The 22,783-nt window shown below is 25.3% G+C and overlaps 9 protein-coding genes across 9 annotated transcripts, besides 23 other annotated features; 6 read left to right on the plus strand and 3 right to left on the minus strand.

Annotated features, from left to right (window-relative positions):
- Positions 1-22: part of a sequence feature (AT_rich) that runs on past the window's edge.
- An 86-nt stretch (positions 23-108) lies between these two features.
- Positions 109-694: a repeat region.
- Positions 695-740: a sequence feature (AT_rich).
- Positions 741-870: 130 nt separating this feature from the next.
- On the plus strand, positions 871-2,592 carry EDI_277900 (uncharacterized protein; the record flags this gene model as incomplete). Its single annotated transcript, XM_001736050.1, has 1 exon — positions 871-2,592. The coding sequence occupies one exon, from the start codon at positions 871-873 to the stop codon at positions 2,590-2,592; it is 1,722 nt and encodes a 573-aa protein (XP_001736102.1).
- Positions 1,962-1,983: a sequence feature (AT_rich).
- Positions 2,593-2,623: 31 nt separating the features above from the next.
- Positions 2,624-2,700: a sequence feature (AT_rich).
- A 63-nt stretch (positions 2,701-2,763) lies between these two features.
- Positions 2,764-2,805: a sequence feature (AT_rich).
- Positions 2,806-2,844: 39 nt separating this feature from the next.
- EDI_277910 (ubiquitin protein ligase, putative) lies at positions 2,845-9,222 on the plus strand (the record flags this gene model as incomplete). The annotated part of the gene is made up of 1 exon (XM_001736051.1): positions 2,845-9,222. One exon carries the CDS (start codon positions 2,845-2,847, stop codon positions 9,220-9,222), a length of 6,378 nt encoding a protein of 2,125 aa, XP_001736103.1.
- Positions 4,370-4,414: a sequence feature (AT_rich).
- Positions 9,223-10,719: 1,497 nt separating the features above from the next.
- Positions 10,720-10,850: a microsatellite.
- Positions 10,851-11,231: 381 nt separating this feature from the next.
- Positions 11,232-11,260: a sequence feature (AT_rich).
- A 743-nt stretch (positions 11,261-12,003) lies between these two features.
- Positions 12,004-12,047: a sequence feature (AT_rich).
- Positions 12,048-12,155: 108 nt separating this feature from the next.
- Positions 12,156-12,189: a sequence feature (AT_rich).
- Positions 12,190-12,242: 53 nt separating this feature from the next.
- Positions 12,243-12,292: a sequence feature (AT_rich).
- Positions 12,293-12,346: 54 nt separating this feature from the next.
- Positions 12,347-12,367: a sequence feature (AT_rich).
- EDI_277920 (CDP-diacylglycerol--inositol 3-phosphatidyltransferase, putative) lies at positions 12,361-13,063 on the minus strand (the record flags this gene model as incomplete). The annotated part of the gene is made up of 2 exons (XM_001736052.1): positions 12,361-12,968; positions 13,027-13,063. The coding sequence occupies 2 exons, from the start codon at positions 13,061-13,063 to the stop codon at positions 12,361-12,363; spliced, it is 645 nt and encodes a 214-aa protein (XP_001736104.1).
- Positions 12,977-13,021: a sequence feature (AT_rich).
- Positions 13,064-13,155: 92 nt separating the features above from the next.
- Positions 13,156-13,221: a sequence feature (AT_rich).
- Positions 13,222-13,258: 37 nt separating this feature from the next.
- EDI_277930 (uncharacterized protein) lies at positions 13,259-15,292 on the minus strand (the record flags this gene model as incomplete). The annotated part of the gene is made up of 3 exons (XM_001736053.1): positions 13,259-14,865; positions 14,927-15,174; positions 15,231-15,292. The coding sequence occupies 3 exons, from the start codon at positions 15,290-15,292 to the stop codon at positions 13,259-13,261; spliced, it is 1,917 nt and encodes a 638-aa protein (XP_001736105.1).
- Positions 13,490-13,517: a sequence feature (AT_rich).
- Positions 15,293-15,324: 32 nt separating the features above from the next.
- Positions 15,325-15,405: a sequence feature (AT_rich).
- Positions 15,406-15,428: 23 nt separating this feature from the next.
- On the plus strand, positions 15,429-16,301 carry EDI_277940 (uncharacterized protein; the record flags this gene model as incomplete). The annotated part of the gene is made up of 1 exon (XM_001736054.1): positions 15,429-16,301. The coding sequence occupies one exon, from the start codon at positions 15,429-15,431 to the stop codon at positions 16,299-16,301; it is 873 nt and encodes a 290-aa protein (XP_001736106.1).
- Positions 15,827-15,956: a microsatellite.
- Positions 16,302-16,374: 73 nt separating the features above from the next.
- EDI_277950 (uncharacterized protein) lies at positions 16,375-16,995 on the plus strand (the record flags this gene model as incomplete). The annotated part of the gene is made up of 1 exon (XM_001736055.1): positions 16,375-16,995. The coding sequence occupies one exon, from the start codon at positions 16,375-16,377 to the stop codon at positions 16,993-16,995; it is 621 nt and encodes a 206-aa protein (XP_001736107.1).
- A 125-nt stretch (positions 16,996-17,120) lies between these two features.
- Positions 17,121-17,169: a sequence feature (AT_rich).
- A 66-nt stretch (positions 17,170-17,235) lies between these two features.
- On the plus strand, positions 17,236-17,619 carry EDI_277960 (uncharacterized protein; the record flags this gene model as incomplete). The annotated part of the gene is made up of 1 exon (XM_001736056.1): positions 17,236-17,619. One exon carries the CDS (start codon positions 17,236-17,238, stop codon positions 17,617-17,619), a length of 384 nt encoding a protein of 127 aa, XP_001736108.1.
- Positions 17,620-17,744: 125 nt separating this feature from the next.
- On the plus strand, positions 17,745-18,896 carry EDI_277970 (uncharacterized protein; the record flags this gene model as incomplete). Its single annotated transcript, XM_001736057.1, has 1 exon — positions 17,745-18,896. One exon carries the CDS (start codon positions 17,745-17,747, stop codon positions 18,894-18,896), a length of 1,152 nt encoding a protein of 383 aa, XP_001736109.1.
- Positions 18,593-18,618: a sequence feature (AT_rich).
- Positions 18,897-18,915: 19 nt separating the features above from the next.
- Positions 18,916-18,967: a sequence feature (AT_rich).
- Positions 18,958-19,644, minus strand: EDI_277980 (uncharacterized protein; the record flags this gene model as incomplete). The annotated part of the gene is made up of 1 exon (XM_001736058.1): positions 18,958-19,644. One exon carries the CDS (start codon positions 19,642-19,644, stop codon positions 18,958-18,960), a length of 687 nt encoding a protein of 228 aa, XP_001736110.1.
- Positions 19,645-19,835: 191 nt separating this feature from the next.
- Positions 19,836-19,894: a sequence feature (AT_rich).
- A 124-nt stretch (positions 19,895-20,018) lies between these two features.
- Positions 20,019-22,783: part of a repeat region that runs on past the window's edge.

Genomic DNA, 22,783 nt, shown 5'->3' on the forward strand with positions numbered 1-22,783 from the left:
TAATTAAAATATTTGATATAAAGTCTTTTGAATAAATAATTGAAGGATTGTGGTTTAATTATTCTTTTCATTCTTTTAAATTTGTTAAATTATTTTCTTTTTTTTTGAATTCAAAGGTAGCACCTCAGAGATACTGTACAGAACCATAAAATAAATTCAAGCCTCGAATTACCCAGTTGTGGTCTGATTGCAACATTGTTGTTGGTTAGAAAACATCTTAATCAATATTGTAAGAATATCCATTATTATTATTTACAATGATTAAATATCATTGATAATAAAAGTGTAATTATTTATAAAGGTGATAGTATTCATTACTTGTTAGGATACAAGTACATTTGATAATATTGGATTATCAAAGAAAAGGGGTCTAGTTGTTGTAGCTGAGGCTAAAATGAAAATTAATCATAGTGATATAGTGATAAATATACGTTTTCTTAAAATAAGAAAGCAAAGAAGAAGAATTTTAATACTCATTATTAAGTGATGAATATTTAAGTTTGAGAGATCTGAAATAATTTGTTCTACATTAAATAAATGAAGAAATGAATTTTTCAATTTTCAACAACTAAAAGATAAAGAATAGGATAATATTTGATGAACACACAATCTTAAAGTAAAGGGACGGGATTAGTCTCCCTTGATTAATGAAAATAGAAAATAAATTTATTAACACTTAATTATCGACTTTTTAATTATTTTTAAATAATTTATTTTTTTTAAAAAAAAAGAAAAAATTTGTCTTAAACCTTCTTTCAAAGGAAAATAAATTTATTATAAACTTTGATATGACATTTTTCTCTTGTTAAATTGTTTTGTGTTATTTAATAAATTTTGTATTCTAAAATAAAGAACTATAAAATAACAAAAATGGAGAATGGTTTTGACAATCCTTTTATGATAAGTTTAGATTCTCAAATTGTTACATCGAGAAAAACACGATCTCCTAGAAAAAGGGTTAATAAGAATGAAAGGTCAACTGGACTTTTAACTATAAGAGAATTATCTCAGTCTTCTATTATTAAAGAATCTGATGATATTATTTTTTATGAACAAAAAAGTGAAGAAAAAAAAGAGAGTCAATTTAAAACAATATCAAAAAGTAGATTAGGTGATGACGAAAAATATGCTATAGTCGAATACATGAAAACTCAAAATGATTGTATTACTTTCTGTTTTGTGAGTAAGAGTTGTAAAAAAATTATTTCTGAATTTTCATACAACCCTGTTCCTATTACTAACCTCTATCCATTTTATAACATTACTTCATTAATTCGATATTCATCAACTGACCCAATTATTAATACACAACAAATTGAGAGAATTATTTGCACATATCCAGTTTCATATTCTGAAGCTGAGGAGTTAATAAATAGTGGTATGGAATGTACAAGAATTAAACTATCTAAAGATGATGTTGAATTAAATGGTATAACTATTCCAGAGGAAGTTGATGTTATTGGAGAAAATTGTTTTAGTGAATGTTTTAATCTTCGATTTGTTCCATTTCCACCATCAGTTCATCAAATAGAACGGTTTGCATTTTCACGTTGTAGTTCATTAACAACAGTTATCATACCATCATCAATTACTAATATTGGAGAGGGATGTTTTAATGAATGTTGTCAATTAGAAAGATTATTTTTAAGTTCAAACCTAACAATAATTGGAAATGATTGTTTCAGTGGTTGTTCTAAACTAAGTTTTATTAAAGTAGAAGATGAATCAAAAAAATTTTTTGGATCTGTACCATATTGGATTGCTCAATTAATAGAAATAGAAAATAATATTCATTGTGTTAATGTTGAATTTACTTCATATGATAGAAAAATTAAGGATGAAATTATTCCTACTACACTTAAAACTCTTGGAGAGTTTTGTTTTTCTAATTCTTTAAATACATCTATAATTATTCCAACAAATATTAGTAAAATAAAAGGAAGTTGTTTCTCAAATTGTTCTAAATTAAAATTATTATTAATACCAAATACTGTTGTTGATTTAGCTTATTCATCATTTTTTAATTGTTCCTCATTAACATCAATTACAATTTCTAATTCTTTAAAAGAATTAAAAGATTCTACTTTCTCTCATTGTTCTTCTTTAGTAAATGTAACTCTTCCTTCTTCATTAACTAAAATTGATTCACGTTGTTTTTCTTATTGTACATCATTAAAATCAATAGAACTACCATTAAATGTTGTTCAAATTGGAGATCAATGTTTTTCGCATTGTTCTTCTCTTCATCAAGTTATTATATCAGATTCTATTACAAAATTAGGTACAGAATGTTTTATGTCATGTAATTTACTTGAAAATGTATTTCTTCCAAATATTCAATTAATACCTATTTCTTGTTTTGAAAATTGTTCAAAGTTACTTGCAATAACTATACCTAAGGCATCCAAACTATCTTCTAAATGTTTTAAAAATTGTATTGAACTTCAAGCTGTTGTATGTGATTATATAAATATTCCTATAAAATGGGAAGAAAGTAGTTTTGAAGGATGTTCTAAAATAAATAAAGAAACATTAACTAACTTAAAAATAAACTATCTAGAACAACACAAGACTCAAAAAAAGAAAAAATAAAGATTTATTTTTAGAGGATTACATCATATACAATTATTTAGTTAAATTATTTATGAATTATTTATTATATTAAATAACAAATACATATATTTCATTTTTATATAATAACTTATCACTCTTTTGTGCCTATTTAGTAATGAATTCATTTGTATTTGGTTTTGTTGTTTGTGGTAATAAAAATAATTTTAAAATTTTTCATATTCAAAAATTATTCCTCAAAAATACAAGAACTCATAAATCATAAATAAAATAATGTTCAGAGAAAGACATTTTGATTTTTCAGAAATTATTGATGATATGATAGAAGAAGAAATGCAAGGGACCCATATTAATGAAGTAAGTAGAGCTCCTCTACTTTCTTCTAATATTATTAACAATAAAACTAACAAAAAAGGTTTTAATAATGAAATTGATATTTTAGCTTCTGTTCAAAAGAAAAGTATTGGACCTTTTAAAGTTGCTATTTTAAATGAAGAGAATATTGATAATGTTTTGACTGCTTTTGACAATTTATTATTCAAAAATTGTACTGATATGACAAGTTCAGATAGAGATGTTATTGTTCCTTTCATTTTTTGTGAAAATCTTGAAATTGTTGCAAAGTCCCAAATCATTTTGGCAGATTCTAAAAAACCAGTTCCAGTATTTAGTTACGACCCTGTTAATAGTATCGAGAAGCCAGATGTTTCTGAAACTTATTATCAATACATAACAAGAATGACTCAAAAAGATAATTTTACTCTTTTCAATCAATACCGATTAACTTTTAATTACAATGATATCCCGTCTATATTTATTAACGCACAAAGACTACTTCAGCTCTCTTCTTTTGAAACTGATTTTTTATTAAGTTTATTAAAAGATCCATCATCAAATCTCTTAGCCTTTCATTTTATCAAAGTAAGACCAAAGAATTTATTATTAATTGATGTTCTCGAAAGACATATTCTTGATACATTAATTCCAAACCCACAGAATTTACTTGTATCATTTGATGCAAGTACTATCGATAATGATTTTGCTAATAATGAATTTATTCATTATTGCCTTTCACATATTCATCATTATTTTCCTAAGAGGTTTAAAGTAGCAGAAAAATTAGTTCCACTGATAAAAACGTTTGACGAACTAATCATTATTGATATTTTCAAGATTTTATTTTCTCAGAGTTATTATGAGAAGATTGCTCTTTTAGCTCGAGATTGTATTTTAGAAAAGAAGGTTAAAAAAAATAAAACAAAATTAGTAATCATGTTATTAAAATATCAGTGCCTTTCTTCTGAAATTAATCAAAATATCCAAATATTTTGTGTGAATTATTTAAAGGAAGTTCTTAGTGATGAAAATGAATGTCACTCTCTTTTAAAGGCAACTGTTCTATTAAAAAAGTTTGGGACTAATGAGATGTTTAGAGGTAGTTTTGATGATTTAATTGTTTCTATGAAAAGTACTGTTGAAAAAAGTGAGTCTAATGAAGTATTAATTACTAATTATGTTGTATTGGATTTATTAATACAAAGTTTGAATTATTATCAAGATGAAAGGGTATTACCATTATATAACTTGATTGGTAAAAAAATCATAGAAAACTTTGATAAAAATACGGAGAAACTATTTGGTTTAATAAGGAACTTCAGTTTATTGTTTGTGTTTCCAATGAGTGGGTTTATACCTATTTGTGTTGAATACCTTCAACAACACCAGAAAGAATATGATAATATCCCAGTTGAAAGATTAATAATGACAAAGGTTAAAGATATGGAAAGATATGAACTTGTTAATAAATTTATGATAAAATGTTTTAAAAATTTAAATATAAATTGTTGTAATTTCACTAAAGTGAAAGAGATGTTTCAACTTTCATTAACTCCATTAAGTTGTGTTCAATTTATAAAAATTTATAACACCCAATTTAAAAGAGAGTTAATTGAAATTGCAATTGAATCCGCTAATCGGGATATACAATTTATTGAAGAAAATGACATTATATCGTTAAAACGATTTTACAAAATATTTTTTGAACTTCATTTAGTTTTTGCTAAAGCACCTAAATCTGAACAAACCAGGGTAATTCCTGCATTAAAAGTATGCAAAGTTTTATTCAAATATATTAGAATTCTTTATAATGATATTAAAGATTTACCAGAAAAAGAACAAAGTCAAATATTATCTTCTTTTATTCAATTTAATACTAAAAATAATGGAAAAGATATAATATGTAGTAAAACTATTTATTCAAATAAAATTAAAGCTTTTCATTCAGTTATTATTGCATTAATTAAAGACACAATAAGTGGATTTGATGAATATGGATTAATTTCAGTTATTAAAAAGAAATGTACTGAGCCAAGTGATTGGATTCTTTTTTATTTATTTAATTGTGTTGATAGAGAACAATACGCTATGAGTAGTTGGTTAAAAAAAGTATTAGAAAATGATTATATCATCAAATCACATTTATTAGATAAGTGTAAAGAGATCAATGCTTTAAAAACTGTTGGATTTAAAATGGGAATTGATCTTGCTTTTAATACTAATTTTCATCTTCTATGTGTTGAGAAGTATCAATTAAAAATATTAGGAAGTGAAGTAATAGATATGAAAGGGATTCATCACGCTGTGATATTCTTAAATTCTATTGAATGCATTGATATTACAAGAAACGACATTGAGTTATTTGGGGAAAAATTAAATGGAAAATATCCATTGAATATAGTAGAAAAATTATATCAAAGTATTCAAGAAGAGGATTTAATTCAAAAAATTCAAACAAGTGATGAATGTGAAGATATAGGAATGATATATCAATACCATTCTAATGAAGTCAATGGTCTCAATTTAATTCAGCAATATGGAATTGAAAAAGGTATTCAAGTACTAGACTATGCAATAAACCATCTAATGATAATTACAAATGGTATAAATACACTTAAACTTATTGGAATGGAAGAAAGTATTACTGTTTTTATTTTATCTAGTATTATAGAGTCAAAAACTCTTGAATCATTAACTGAAACTGATAAAAAGGAACTTAGTGAGATTATGAATGGAAAAGAAAGAGAGTTATTTGGGTATTTAAGTTGTAAACTGTTACAACCATATCTTAACCTGAAAGAATTAAAACATAAAAAGTTATTTGACATTCAATTAGGTAAATGGAAAAAAATGTTTGATGAAATATGTGTTTTTAATGAACAGGACATAACTGAAATTGTTGACGTTATCTACACTATGTTCAAACAAAGCAAGCAAACAGAATATTTATATTTAATACTTGGTATTTTAAATGCATACAAAGAAACAGGATCTCAACAATTTATCCTTCAACAACTTACTAAAATGAAAGACATTTTATTAAAAGGGTATTGTTTTATTTCCCTAATATCTGAATTAATTAAATCTTTAATTGAATCAATTGATGAAAAGGCTTTCAATGAATATTTACAGATATTGAAAATAATGATAAATCATAATTCGTGTAAGCATTTTAGCAATTCAGACTTCTATCTACTTAAAGAATATAGTTTGAACAATGCATTGAATATTTTCTCTTGGATAATCCCATGTAAAAAAATTAGTACTGAAACCGTTCGTTCTTATCGTGAATCAATTAATACTAAAGTAATTAGAGCTCTTGAGAGACAAAGAAAGATTCAAGATGGATTGAAAGAAAAGACATCTGGACTTTTCCTCATAGATTTGATTCAAGAAAAACAAAATGAAAACACACTGGAATTGTCAAAAAAATATTTTATTCCTCCACCACCTAATGCCAATCTATCAGATGCTCTCAAAGGTGTAGTTCAAAATATTGAAATTTCATTACCTATAAATTCAATTAACCCAAACAAACCACAAATTGAAATTATGAATGATGAAGACTTTTATAATTTATTAGAGACTAATGACGAAATATTTGCAAAAAGCCTTGACTCTTTAGAACAGAAAGGAGTACTAGGACAAGTTTGGGAAGAAATACCTATTGAAAAGAAAAAGGAATTAACACCATTTGAGTGTGCTTTTATTAGACACTATAAAGATTTAGGCATTGAAATAAAAGAGAACTTTAAAGGAAGTGAAGAAATGAGACATGTGTGGGACCAACTCAAAGAAATTGATTACTCACAGATGGCTATTGTCAGGGAGATTATTCAAAAATTTATTTACTTTTTTGACAAAGGAAATAAGGAAGAAATGAAAAATTGTGTCGAGTACTTGGAAGAAGAAAACGAAAGAGTACCTAGTGAAGACAAAGAAAAGAAAGAACATCTAACAAACATTATAATGGTTATAAAAGAATATATTGAAGAAGAACAAAAAATTTGTGAAGAAAAGAAAGAAAATATTGTTAGAGAAATGATTGAGGTTCGTGGAATAGGAAGAGTTCCTATACCAGAAGAATGGGATGAAGAAGTTATTTTATCATTACCCAACGATATTCTTCAAGATAACTTAGTAGAATATTACCGTGCTCATCCACTAAGAAACCAAAAAAATACAAGTGTATTAAATTTAAATGCTATTCAAAATAATAGAGATATATTTAAACAATCTGAAACAAATATACAAACAATGGAAAAGAAATATAAAGCAGAGAAATATAAAGAAAAAGTTAATTATGAAACAAATCTAGGATTAGAAGAAACAGACTATTTATTTGCTTTTGACAGTGCAATAAATCTTTTAATTAATAGTGACAAATGGATTGGGAAAGGGATTAAACAAAGAATTATATATTTATGTCTCCACGATGAGACAATAAGTTATATTATAATAAACAATTTGATGATACATATATTTAATAAACCATTTAAACAATGTGTTAAATCTTGTAATGAAAAAAATATTATAAAAGTTATGGAATTATTAATGATTTTAATTAAACTTCAGGACACTAAGAAAAATGGGAACGCAAGTCCAGCGTTTATTCAATGTATTAAAGAGGCTTTTACTTTATTCTTTAAAGAAAGAATAAGTTTTGGAGTAAACGTAAAGGCAATGTTTTTATTTAGAGAGTGTGTACAAAGGTGTATTTCACATCGATTAGAAATTCAAGACCAAGAGGCAATATACAGATATATCTCTAACGAAGGACGAGTTAATGAGAAAGAAATAGATGTGTTTAGTTTTTCCATCATTGAAGTAAAAAATATTCAAGTTATTATTGCTAATAAAATTAATAAGTTTATTCAAGAAGAATTAGTAAATGAAGAAGAGTTATGGTATTTCATTGAACGAGTTATTGGACAAAAAGTAGATAATCTAATTCTTTTTGTCGACTATATTAGACTTAGAGAAAAATTAAAGAAAGAAATTAATGAAATAAGAATTAAAATTGTTTTTGGAATATTTTCATTAATTGGCCTTGATGATAGGATATTATCAAGTGAAATAACAAATATTCTTGAAGACACAAATTCTAAAGTAAAAAAAATGTTAAGAAATTCACCTGAATTAATTGAAAAAGAATTTAGTATATTAAATAAAATACCTCAATACTTACCTTTTGAAATGAAATTAGGAAATTTAAAAAAATCGAATTTATCAAGTAAGGTTGAAGGAAACATTTTAGTTAAAGTTAAAAGAAATGATATACTTTTTACTTTAATGGAGTCATTGCGTAAAATAAAACAGCAAGAATGGTTTAAAACATTTAGAATTCAGTTTGTTGGAGAACAAGGAGATGATAATGGTGGATTATTAAAAGAATGTTACTCATCTTTTATTAAAGAGATTAATGAAGGAAAAGCTCAATTGTTTATTTCTGAAGATAATTGTACACTCATTCCAAACCCAGAACACAAAGAATCTAAAATAAAAGAAATGTACGAATTTATTGGAAAAGTAATTGGTAAAATTATTCTTGATGGAGTTACTGTTGATGTCCATTTTAATGAGGCATTTCTTAGGCTTGTATTAGGACTTACTAATCAATTAGAACATCTTGATAGTATTGATAATTCATTTGCACAGCAAATGAAAAAAATATTAAATGAAAATGTCAATGATTGGGGGCTATGTTTTGTCACAGATGAAGTAGTAAATGGAGAGGTAAAAGAAATTGAATTAAAGGATGATGGAAAAACAACAGAAGTTAATGAAACAAATAAAGGCACATATGTTGACTTGTTAGTACAACATAAATATGTAAAAAGAATTTCTTTACAAAGCGAATGGTTCTCTCAGGGATTATATTCAATTATTTCACCAAAAATTATCAAACAATTTACGCCATCAGAAATTGAAATAATATTATGTGGAAATGAAATTGACTTTGAAGATTTGAAGAAAAATGTTGTTTATGAAGGGTATAATGAAAGTTCTATTCAAATACAATGGCTTTGGGAAATTTTAGCTGAATATGGAAAAGAAGATCATGTAAAACTACTTAAATTTGTAACTGGACAAGTCAGAGCTCCAGTTGGGGGATTCGCTAATCTTAAAACATCAAACGGAACTGCTCTTCCATTTACTATCTCTTCTATTAAATACGATAACCCTGATGATAAATTACCTACTGCTCATACTTGTACTAATAAACTAGAGCTCCCTCTTTATTCAACTAAAGAAAAATTAGAAAAGAAGTTGTCAATTGCAATCAATGAATGTACTGGATATGAGTTTATTTAATTCATTCTGATTAAATATTTGTTTAAATTTTGATAAGTTCTTTTATTGTTAAACAATTAACTCAAAAATAATGATGTTATACAAAAAAGTTTTGCCGTTCTTTGTTATTGAATGCTTTTTTTAATAAAAACCATTCTGGTAAAACTGATCTTATACATATCTACTCAGTTGTAGTTATGTTCTTATTACAGACCTAGTCGTTTTAATGGTTTTAAAAGACAAACACATTTTATTTAATACTTTTACCTAAGATGTTGCTTTGTTTTAAATTCATAAAACATATCCCTTAAAACAAAACTTATGGAATAAATACCTTTATTGCAAAATGATCTAGAAGTTATTATAGATATTCTGGTTTATCTTTTAAATATAATCTAGTACATAACCAAATCCAATTAAAAACTTATTATGTTTATATGCAATTATAACTTTTTCTGAGTAAATCTGGTTTTTAGGCTTTACTTATGTACAAAATAAGTTGTTTTTAGATTGTCGGATAAGAACACTTCTGTCTCACTTGTATAAAGTAATAGCATTAGGTTATTTGTTGAATAGTAATTTCAGAACAATTTCTAAAAAAGATTTCTATTTATCTTTGAGATGTTAAGAGTGACTCTTTGACTATTTTACTATTTCTTAAAAAGTGGATGTCTACTAGTGACATATCCATCACTTTGTGTTATGTAGACTCTTATATAATTACTGTATTTATAATAGTTTACCATCTTCATTATTGTTGTAAGGTTACTCTTCACAAACACCAGTAGGTGGTCATTTTAATTTTAGTTGTATTGTTTCTGATCAAGTAGTAGTAAACTTTGGACTGTAATCTTTTGAAACTATATGAATATATTTTTTTTTTAGTTTTTTCCTTAAGTTTCATTTTGATTTAAAAAACACAACATATTTTATTTCACTTTCCTTTCATTTTACAATCTCAATGAAAACAAATAATCATAAAGTCATCAGCAAGTAGTATTTAATCTATTAATTTTCTAATTTACTTATTCCAATGACATCTCTTGATAACACTTTTCATCAATACATACCTCAATCAAGTCAAACAGAGATTGGTTATCCTTATGAATTACTCTTGGCTATCCAGATGCACTTTAATAGAAAGATGCCCCTCCAATTCATAGAAGATGCATTAAGCAGAAACAAAAATGATTTATATTTATCACTAAAAGATATCAATGAATATTTAGAATCATTTCCTCCACTCAATCCTACAGAAGAATAAGTTAACTTTTTGGAAAATTTACTTTTGAGTTTTTTAATGATACAATAAACAAAAACCTTTAACCAAATGCGCCCTGCTTATTTATTGGTGGTATATATTTTTGTGTTATACTGATTATATTTTTTCGTTATAGTCTTGTTTAAATATAGAACGTTATCTCTGGTTGGTTTTATATTTTTATCTTTTTTGGCAATAAGTAAACAGGCAAATTTTTGATAATTAAAATATATTGTTTCTACAAATATCACTTGGTCTTCTTTTTTCTCTCGTTATGTTTATTAAAATTTTTAGATTTTTCTTTATTCATCTTTTTTTATATTTTATTCAATTATTGTATAATTTTATTTATTATTATTTTGTTTCTAAAATCTTATTTCTTTTTTTAGATATAAAAGTATAAATGGTTGAATTAGTTGATTCACACTATTGCCATAAGATAATTTCTATTCTTGTAATCAATTTATTCACTCTTTTCATACCAATCTCTTTTTATTCAATTTAGTATAATAAATTTATCTAAGACCATATATCTTTTCCTTCAATACAATATAATTTACAAAATGTTGATACATACTTCTTTTTTTATTAAGGATACTTGTTAATTGCTAAGTAATTAAATTTTAGTAAGTTTTAGTTTTGTTATATATTTTCAATAAGGTATTGACTCTTGATAAATGGTATTGCTATCAAAACAACTTAATAACATAGGTTAATAGCTTCTATTTCATTTATATTTATTTTATTGGTTTGTTATACTTAGTATTCCTATATTAATAATTTATATAATCTTTAAAACTTTTGTTATTTCTCTTTTTGAAAAGGATAAAAAAACGCTACTTTGAAACAATAACAAATAAACAAATCCATAGAGTTTTCATTAATATTATAATAAGTAATGTTATTGGGATGAGTCAAAATGAGTAAAAAGGTGTATGTCAGACTGTTTAAATGTTTTTATTCTGTCTTTGTATTTTATTTTTATATAACTTTCTCATGTAATAATAAATTTACCACAAGTTAAAAAAGAACAAAGATATAATTGATTTGTCACAACGTTCTTTGATAATTATTTTAAAGAATCTACCTAATATACTTTGTCTTAATATTATTTTATTTCATTAATGAAAACAGTACACCCATTTATCATTTTAATTATTTAATTCAACACCTTCCATATTGTTGTATAATTATTCTTTTTTGTCAGCTATTTTATTACCTTTTGCAGAATTAGTTGATATCCTATTCCTACTATAACTTAATGCTTTAAATTATTTGAACAAAAATTTGAACATATTGTTTTAATTTACTGTTTACAGTTTGCTGCATCAGTATCACTATTATCTTTTTAACTCATACCATTCCATACATCATTTACTCTACTCGTTTATGTCTCGACAAATGTTCATTTAATGAATTTGATATAATGTGAGTATTACTATCCATTCGTAAGTTGTTGTTTATTTAGATTTATACCATATTAATTTAATATCACTTCTGATACCCATTCTATACAATCATTCTTTGGTATTTCGTTAATCATATATAATAAAATTTAATACAATTACAAATTAATCATAATAATCAACTTTTAATGATTAAAGAAGTTAAATGAACTAATTCATTTGTAATACAATTCATTAAAAAATATAAAACTCAATATATATTGCCTTACACAAAACTATAAAAGGACAAAAAATAAATAAATTTTTAAATTATAATAAAAAGTTAAAAGTTCCCTGAGTTTGATCATTAGAGTATTAAAGATATAAAGTCATTGATTATAATATTTTTTTATAAGTTAAAATTTATAAAATAAAAAGTTATTTTGGAGTTAATTAATTAAATCTTATTTTCAAGTTTATTCTCTACAACATTAAAACGAAAAAATTAAAATATTAATTTGATTTATCTTGTTGAACTTCCCAATCAACAAGATCTTTAGCAGCTTCATACCATTGAACAATATTAATTAAGTTCTTTAAGACGCACAATGGAGTTGAGATTATTAATAGTGTATTAAGAAGGTACCACAAGAATGGAGTACCTTCAATAATCCATTTGTAGTCATTAGTTTGAGCGAAAAATCTAATATACCACATGACAAAAGTAGCTTCATTACAAAGACAAAGAATAAATAATACAGAACGAGTATAATACCAATGTAAAATTGGGTTAGAACAAATTTTATGACTTTCACTTCTTTTGATTAATGAAGTATACATATGAGTCCAATGTGAACAAATATCAATAAATGTAATTAAACAACAAATTGGAGCATATGTTGGATATAATACAGCTAATGCAGTAATTAATATCGTTGTTCCTGCTCTATCAGTAATCATATCTAACACTGCTCCAAGTCTAGAACATTGGTTAAATGCTCGAGCTAAATTACCATCAACGGCATCACATAAAGCTGAAATAATATAACATATAATAAATGTTATTGGGGCTTTAAACACAAAGAAAACGGCAATCATTAAAACACCAATTCTAATATAGTCTATTATGATTTATATTATTATTTTAAAAAAAAACAACTAAATAAAAATTTATCAAACCACAAATATTAGCATAATATAAGAATATGCTTGTCATATTCAAATTTTATTTAACTTGTTTGATTATAACCAATTAGTTTCTTTATTTCTAGTTCTTATCACCACGTCATCATTTTATGTCACCACATCATTTTTTCTTAAAATTTTTATTTTACTAATTCGGTTTTTTTTAAATAAACATAAAATTTTTATTTTGTTTCTTAAGACAAAATTAATTTGACTTTTGTTTTATTTATTTTAAGGTTTCTTTAGATTCTTTCTTTTTCATATCATCATCTTTTATATCTTCTACTTGATTTTCTTGTTGGTTAGAGGAAGTGTCAGTAGATTCTTGTTGTTGTTCATTTTTAATTTCCCAATAAATCGAATCAATTTTAGTAATTTCTCCTTTAGTAAAAAGTAAATATAATTTACGTTTAATAACACAAGAAGCAATAATGTAATAAATTTCCATTGCTTTTTGTTTTTTATTAAAATTTTTTTCAATAAAAGTATGTTGTTGATTTTTCCATTTATCGATATCATCACCAAACTCATATTCAACACTAATATCTTCTAATGTAGTAGTAATATTATTCCATAGTAATTCGAATTGATCAAGTTTTAATCTTGGATATAACTTAGAAATAACATTTTCACTTTTATTATAACTTTCAATAACTTTTTGTTTTAATTCATTTAATCCATCATCTAATTTACCATTTCCCCACCACCCAATATGTTTAATAATTTTCATTGTTCTTGAATAAGTCCATAATGGTAAACATTGTTGTGCATCATTAATACAAAATTCGACTAATGAATTGATTATTTTCATTCTATTAATTTTACTTGTATTTTTTAAAAATTCATAAACACTTCCTTCACTATTAAATGATTGTTTATCTCCCATAATACGTGAAAATGTTTCGAAACATTTAGTGTCAGCTTTCATTGATAACCATGGAAAACACATAGTAATATCTACCATAACATTTAATTTAGGACTTTCTTCTCCAAATAATGGATCAACATCAGAATTTTCATCCTCAAGAATTGATAATAAAGCTACAGGTGCTGATAATTGTGATGGATTTGAAAGAAATGAACGACTTAATAATGAAACAGGTGGAGTTTGAATGATTTGAAGCAATAAAGTAATAAGACAATGAAATTCCATTCCGTTTTGTTGTTGAATCATTTTAACTATATAATCACAAAGTTTATTGTATTGACCTTGTGGAAGAAGAGGAATTAATAAACAATGTGAAATTAGTGATAGGAAAGGTGTTGGGAATTTAGATTCATATAAATGAATAAGAAATTGTAATGATTCAACTTTCTTTGGAGTAGTTGCTGAAGCAGAAATAAATGAAGGAAGAATATGAGGATAAATTAAATTATCAAATAATGAAGATGTTAACATTGTTGGATAAGGTTGAGGAAGAGTTAAAAGATCAGAGATGAAATATATATCATCAATTAATAATTGTAGTGATTGTGGAAGTGAATGAATGTGAGGTAATATTAATGAGGCAAGGTGGGGATAAAAATGTTTTTGTGAATATGACATATAATAATCATTAAATGCTTTGTCATTTGTAAATGCTGTAAATTGAAGAATAATATTTCTTGAATGTGAAACAATCATAGAATCTTTATGATTTAATAAAGAAACTGCTTCACTTAATATTGGACATGTATTTTTTTGATGATTATAAAAGAATTGTAAAGTATCATCTGTAAGTCTTAATGAAATAGATTTAAGCATTGATATATAAGGAGAAATTAAATCTTCGTCATTACGATCAATAGGGAATGATAATATTGTTTCAATAGTATTTTGACTTAACAAGAAATCTATGAAAATGAATATTTGATTAAATAAGATATTACTATTCTTATGTCTTTATTAACAAACAAAGAAAATTGGTAGTCTTAATATTTTCAACTAAAATAGCAAAACATTGTAAAAATTGAAGTAACGCTAATTTCTTTCCTTTTTTAACAATTTCAATAATTGTTGAAAATGAATTATCTTCGAGAAATGAATCAATAATCCCTGTATTATGTTTATCTCCCCAAACTAACATTTCAACAACATCTCTCATTGCATTTAAATGAACTTGTAAATCCTTTTGTGGTGTTTCTAGAATAACAGCCAATGAACTAAAAAATAAAAATCCATTTAAAATAATAACACAAATAAATGTAAATAAACAAACTGCATTTTCTTTTCATTAAACCTTTTAGAATTATCTTCTTTCTTATCACTTCGAGAAAACATAACACTAAATTGTTAGTTGTAATTTTTATCAGTTTTATTATAATTATTTATAATAAAAATATAATTTTTAACAACAATATAATTTTTATTTTTTAAATTTCTTAAAATAAAAAGATGAGTTTGAAAACAAACCAAAATGAACAGTTCTAGTATTATTGATGAACCAACTCTTATTGAAAAGAAAGATGAAACAACAACCCTTGATCAACAAAAAAATGATACCACTTTGGTTGAAGATAAAGATGAAACTGTAATTATTGATATGAAAAAAGAAATGAAAAGAATAAGACATGAACAAAGAAAGAGATTTAGAGAGAGTGGAAAAAGGACACAGCCCATGAGAGCTTGTAAAGGAAAACCCTTAATAAGATTTCGTGAAAGTGATTACGAGATAAAGAAAAAACCTCAGAGTACCAATTTAACAAAAGAAGCTGAAAAAGTAGAAATTGAAAACCAAAAACGAAAATCTAAAAAAGAGTTATCGTCATCTAAACAACTAAAAGAAAAAAAGAAATCTATTAAAACATCCTCTTTAAAGATAGAAAAGCAAGAAATAGAAGAAGTGAAAGAGAACAAAGAAATCCAAGAAGAAACAAACATAGAAAATGAAGAAAAGAAACCTAAAAGTAATAGTGATGATAAAAAATTAAAAAATACAAAGAAACTTAGTAAACCTTCAATAGGATTCAAGTCATATTCATCAAATTCTAGTTCTATTAAAACCAATGAAGATATACTTGAAGAATTACCTTTTCATGAAGCTAATGAATCACATAAAAGTAGTCAAGTTCATTGGTGGTATTATGAAGATAAATGGGTTCAGTTTAGACAAAAAGAATCAATAAAAATAGAAGAAGAATTTCAAAAGTATTTAAAGGATAAGAAAAAAAAGACGTATCTGCTTAATATCTGGAAATCAACCTACTCAATCAATTTTTCAAAGTTTATACAAATTAACAATAATCAAAAATCAGAAAAATTCTTTATTCGTCGGTTATTAATTGAATAAGTCTTAAGTTCTTACGTTGATGTATAAGACACTTGAAAAAATTAAAAGAACTCTTAATTAGTTTTAAAGTTAAATGTCTTGGATTCTCTTTTACGACCAACCAAACATTACTTCACCCTTTACTGCTCAAATAAAAGCGTCTTGTGGTATTGCTCAAGGACCCTTTTATCCTCAACCAGAAAAGAATAAAAATGAAATAATTTGGAAAGGAATATATTCAACTGATAAAACAGGAAGGGGTAAAATTGAAATAAATGGCAAAAATTATTTGTACTTATTTTATAACAATGACCGTCTTGACTCATCAATTCATTTTGAAGGAGAGACATTTATCTTAACTCGTAAATCATATTTACAACAATTTACTGTATTAATGGAAAAAATGGGATTGAGTGTTGTTGAAGAAAATGATATGATCACTACTTGGACTTTACAAATGGAAGAAAAACCATTTACTTTGTTAACTGTCATTTCTCCTGAATCATTAAATCAATTTGCCCCACTTCATGTAGATGGGTTTGAGCAATACCATCGTGTTATTGTTGCAATAGAACAACTGAACCCTTCTCAACTTGCCCAAGCTATTAAATCGAAAACAATAAAACAAATTGATGAAGTAACACCACGTACTCGTCCAACTGGGAAGTACATAGTGGAGTGGGGTGGATTTTTTACTTCTGAATATCAAAATTAATTTATTCTTTTTTTTTATCATCCACTGTCTCTAAACAACAAATGAGACTACTCTATTTTATTTCATAATGAAAGGAAAGTTACCATAAAAGAAACAAATGAGAGACATAAGAAAGAAAAAGTCAGATAAAATTATTTTTGTCAAATTAGTTTTAATAAAAAATTATCATAAATTGTGTAATATGATACTATTAATAGATTGTTTTGTATAAAAACAAGTTTCATCTATAAAATTTCAGTTATGTCAGAAACTGGAACTACCTCTTGCGGATTACCTGTTATTGTAGAGGCTTTTCTTGCTGAATTCTTCTGTCTTATTGGAGGAATTATTGTTTTTGTATTAGAAAAAACCAATATATACTGTAAGGCACATGCTGCAAATGCTATTATTTGGGGAATTATATATTGTATTATGTGGGTTGCTCTAATTATTGCTGGTGCTATTGCTGGTGCAGCTGCACGTGTAGTTTCCACTATCTTTAGTATTATTTGTGCAATTATTGGTTTCATCTGGTTCATTATTTGGATCTTCAACTGGTTAATGGCTCTTCTTAAGGCCAATTCAGAAGAGTTCTTTGCTGTGCCAGGTATTTCATCTTTTGCACTCAAATGGGCTGAGAAATAATTGAATGGTTTATGTTCTTATTTTTAGTATATGTTTTGCTTTCTATTTTTTTATTTATACAAAGTTCAATCTTAATAAAAAAAGTATTTCTTTCACTTTTTAATTTTAGTTTATTTGTTGTCAATATGACAGATGACAAAAATACTGTACTTGGATATATTTGTGTAATTATTGCTGTTCTCTTCTTTGGTAGTAATTTTACTGTCACAAAAAAATTTCCGACAAGTGATGGGATTTTTTTCCAATGGGTAATGTGTGTTGGTATTCTTCTTGTTGGTATATTTACTATGCTGTTCAATGGTGTTTTAAATGATGGTCCAGTAATATTTGAACCTTTTGCAATGTTAGGAGGATTGATTTGGTGCTCAGGCAATTTATTTTGTATACCAATCATACAACTAATTGGTCTTTCTCTTGGACCTGGAATTTGGGGAGTAGCTAACATGGTTATGGGATGGTTAACAGGAACATTTGGATGGTTTGGACTAAATTCAGACAAAGAAAATATCCAAATTTTTTGGTTAAATTGTGTTGGTGCAATATTAGTTGGATGTTCTGTTCCTGGATATGCACTAATTAAAACGTCATCTAAATCTGAAGATGAAAGAGAGGAAAAAACAACAAGCCAAAATGATTATGAATTAGAAGAGACTTTAGTCTCTGATGATGAAGAAATTAATGAAGATTCAACAACCCAAATCATTCTTGAAGAAGAAAAAATTATTGAACCAGAAATTAATGAAGATTGCAATAACTATAAAATAAAAGAAAAAAAATCACCTCTATTCCTTTTATTAAAATCAATGCCAAAATATTTGCAAATGATTGTTGGGGTTGTTTGTTCTTTAATTGCAGGAATTCTTTTTGGATCAGCTTTTAATCCATCAAAATACTTACAAGATAATGGACTTTCTTCTCCTAATGGTGTTGATTATGTTTTTAGTCATTTTGTAGGTATTTTTTTAGCATCAACATTATATTTTATTATATATATTATTACTTTTCGCAATAAACCATTTATCTTTAAACAAACAATATTACCAGGAATTATTAGTGGAGTAATGTGGGGAATTGCCCAAGTGTGTTGGTTTATTGCAAATTCAAACCTTCCATACGTTGTTTCATATCCTTTGATTTGTGCAGGACCTGGCCTTCTTTCTGCTCTTTGGGGAATAGTAGTCTTCAGAGAGATTAGAGGATGGAAAAATTTCATATATTTTGGAAGTGCTACTATAGTTCTTTTATTAGGAATAGTTTGTATTTGTGTATCTAAATAAAAGAAAGTTTATTGTCATCAATAAATTATTAGTTATGAATTTTTTAATAAAACTTGATTATTTAATTAAATGGCTTTCTCCACTTTGCTTGAATATATTTTCTTACCATAGTTAGATTTTTTTTGTGATTAATGTTTGTATTACAAACCATTTTTTGCTCCATTGATTCATATCCAAGCATTTTACAAAAATTTGTAGTTTCCTCTTCACTAAAGAAATAAATTCTTGTTCCATCTTGTCTTAAATAAAATCTTTCTGAAAGTTTATTTCCTCGTTTCTCAAAAATGTCTTGTTTCATATCACCTTCTCCATAATCTCTAAAAAAGAATACTCCACCTGGTCGTAAGACTCTATCAAGATTTTTCAATGTTTGATCAAACATTGAGGGCGAAATGGTAGAAAGAACAAAGACAAGAAGAATATAATCAACAGAATAATCTGTCATTATGCTTGTTGGAATAGGTTGAGTGACGTCTTGTACAAATGCTGTTAAATATCCTTTTAAGTATTCATCTGCACTTACAGCATCAACAGCTTTTGGTGCAATATCACATGCATAAAATTTTAGTGATGGGTTAACACGTAATAGTGGTACCATAGAATTACCAACACCACACCCAATTTCAAATACATCAATATCATCTCTTGGATCATACACAATTTCTTTAAATTCCCTACACATCCAATTTCTTTCTTTTGATGAGGCAACAAACCCTCTTCGTTTTAAATAAAATTTATCCCAATACATTTGCGCTTTTTCTTCATGTCGTTCTATTGGTTTATTTATTTTATTCCTTAAAACACATTCATTTTTACATTAATATTTTTTGAATCAAACAAACTAAATATCTTTTCAGGTAATACAGTCATATAGAATCAATAATTGATAAACAAGAACTTAAAAAATAGAATAACTCAAAATTTTAGGGTTCTCTTTTGTTATTAAAAAATATAAAATGAAAAAAATTGATTTTTTATTTTACGAAATTATTTTAAAAGATGAATGATTTGGAATTTGTTCCAAAAAAATATTTAGTCATTGAGTTGTATACCTTATCAAATAACCAAGACAAGTGGCAAAAAGTTATATATCAAATATGAAAACTTCACTTTAAAAAATTTCATTACAGGAGACACCACAAAAATTATAAAAAAATCAATAACAAAAGAAGGAGAAATCCATATCAATCAAGAAATATAAATGATAGAAGAATGAGTGAAAACACGTATTATCTGTATGGACAGAAATACATTAATCATCACATTAATCATTACCATATTAATAACTATCACCATAACAATTATCATAATAATTATAATAATAATGATATGATTCATTTTATTTATCACTTCAATCATTTTCATCATCATAAGTATTTTATCAATAATTCAAATAGAAACAATCAGTATTATAATACAAATAATTCACATAATAAAACACAACACAGATATAAACAATACCATAATAAAAGACAACGACAAATAAGAAATAAAAGAAAAGAAATGATAGAAAAAATACAAAACAAGAATATTTGAAAAGACTATTTGAAGAAGAAACCAAAATACTTACACTACAAGAAATAGAATAAATTAAGAACACTAAGATTAAAGAATATAATCAACAATAATGAGAAGATGGTATTTACTTGCAAGAGAAAAAACGAAAATGAATAGAATGGAGAAACGATCAGTATGACACTTGAAGAAGATGACAAACAACTAAATCAAAATGAAATAAATGATAAATACTTAAATAAGAAATATATAATATTGAAAATGATGAGGAAAAGAGGGACACTGAAGAGAAGAAGAGGCATAATGAAAAAGAAAAGATGAAATTAAAAGAAGAAGAAGAAAAGAACAATGAAAAAGATAAAAGAATAGAAGAATTAAAGAAAAGAATAGAAGAGAATATTAAAGAGAAAGAAGAAATGAAGAAATACAAAAGAATGACCAGACCATTAATAAATTATCAAATGACATTATATCATTAAAGAAGAAGCATGAGAAGGAGATAAACACTAAAAAAACAAGAAATTGATAGAAAATTATTCGAATTAAATGCTGAATCAGAAATGAAAATGTCTGAGGTAAACAATTTATCACAACAAGTATACTTCTTGAAAGATAAATTATTTAAATTACAAAATGAAATTACACAAGAAGAAAAGAAGAAAGATGAGATAAATCACATTATATCTGATTCATCTGAAACACAAATTGTGAATTAACTCACCCCAATGTTGTAGTAACTGATGAAATATCATCAAATGAAGATGATCTTCAAAAAAAAAAAGAAAGTTAATACAGAATTCAATCGAAGAGATGTGAAATCAGCATAAAAAGATCACCACATCTGATCATGACATTCAAAAAACAATTGAATCAAACAAATAGAGAAGAAGAAATTCTAACATTCTATAAATGTTTTGCACTGAAGTTATTAGAAATAAAATTAAGAGGTCAACTTAAAGAAGAAGAAATAAAAAGATTAATACATGAATTTGATATTAAAATAAAAGATATTAATGAATATAAAGAAATAATAAAGAAAACATATAAAATAAAGAATGAAATTAAAATTGAAATCAATAAAAGAAAGGAAGAAGAATTAATAACACACCAATTGAAAGATATTGAATTAAAAGAATTAATAAAATAAATAAGAAAGAAGAAATACAAGAAGAGGAGGTAATAAGAATATTTAAAGAAGAACATATGAAAGAACAAGAAGATGTACAATTTATTAATTATTATTACAATAAAAACAAAGTACATCAAATAATTAATATCATTAATACAAATGAAATAGTAATCAACACATTAGATGATTACTACCATTATATTAAAACTATAACCTCAACTATTAACATAATTATTAATAACAATCAAGAAAGAAGTGGAAGGAGAAGTATAGAAAGAATACTACAATCAAAAATATGTAGATTAAGAGACTTGCTCCATAATAATCAATATATGAAATTAAAAAGAATATTACATATTAAAAAAATATGATATATATCATATTAAAGTAAAAACAAAGGAGCAAATAAACTATTACAAATACCTCCAAATAATGAAAAGAATAGAAATAGAAGTAAGAATAATTGGAAAAGAATAAGAATGAATTATAAAATGTTAAAATATGGAAAGAGATAACTGCTAAATAAACATAAAGAATATGAGTATCCAGATAATATTACTACAATTATTTCTGGAAAGGAATCTATGAAAATAACACCAATATAAATTTCATAAATATTAATTTATATAATATATTAATTGAAAATAGAATTAATAATAGAAGGTGGTAATCACTCTAGATGAATTACATCATGCAATAAAATTCATTGATATTTGGAAAGTACCTGGAATTGATAAAATACAAGACTTCTTGATTAAATAATTAGAACAACAAAAGAATTTCTTATTAAAATTATTTAATGAAATATTGTATAATCATAATGATATCTATATTCAATTCATTAAATGAAGAACAATATTAATATATAAGAAATGAGATAAATTAGACCCACAAAATTACAGACCAATAACTTGTTTAAATTGTATGTTAAAAGTATATACATCTTTATTAAAAATGAAGATAGAAAACCAATTGATGTTAAATCCAATTGAAAAACAATTATCACAAAATCAAATTGGATGTAAGAAATATACATATGCATCAAAAGAATGATTATTATACAATACCATAATCATTCAGTTATTAATCAATGCTAAATGGAAGTGGGTAGAAACATATTATGATGTCTCTAAAGCATATGATAGTATTAATCATCAATTTGTTAAACAATGTTTAATTTATTTTAACATCCCATTAGTTGTAATTAAAAGTATATTATCTATATTAAATATTACACAACTCC

This window comes from Entamoeba dispar, genomic scaffold, assembly GCF_000209125.1.
Source record: "Entamoeba dispar SAW760 scf_1105229459691 genomic scaffold, whole genome shotgun sequence".
In the NCBI taxonomy this organism is placed as follows: domain Eukaryota; phylum Evosea; order Mastigamoebida; family Endamoebidae; genus Entamoeba; species Entamoeba dispar.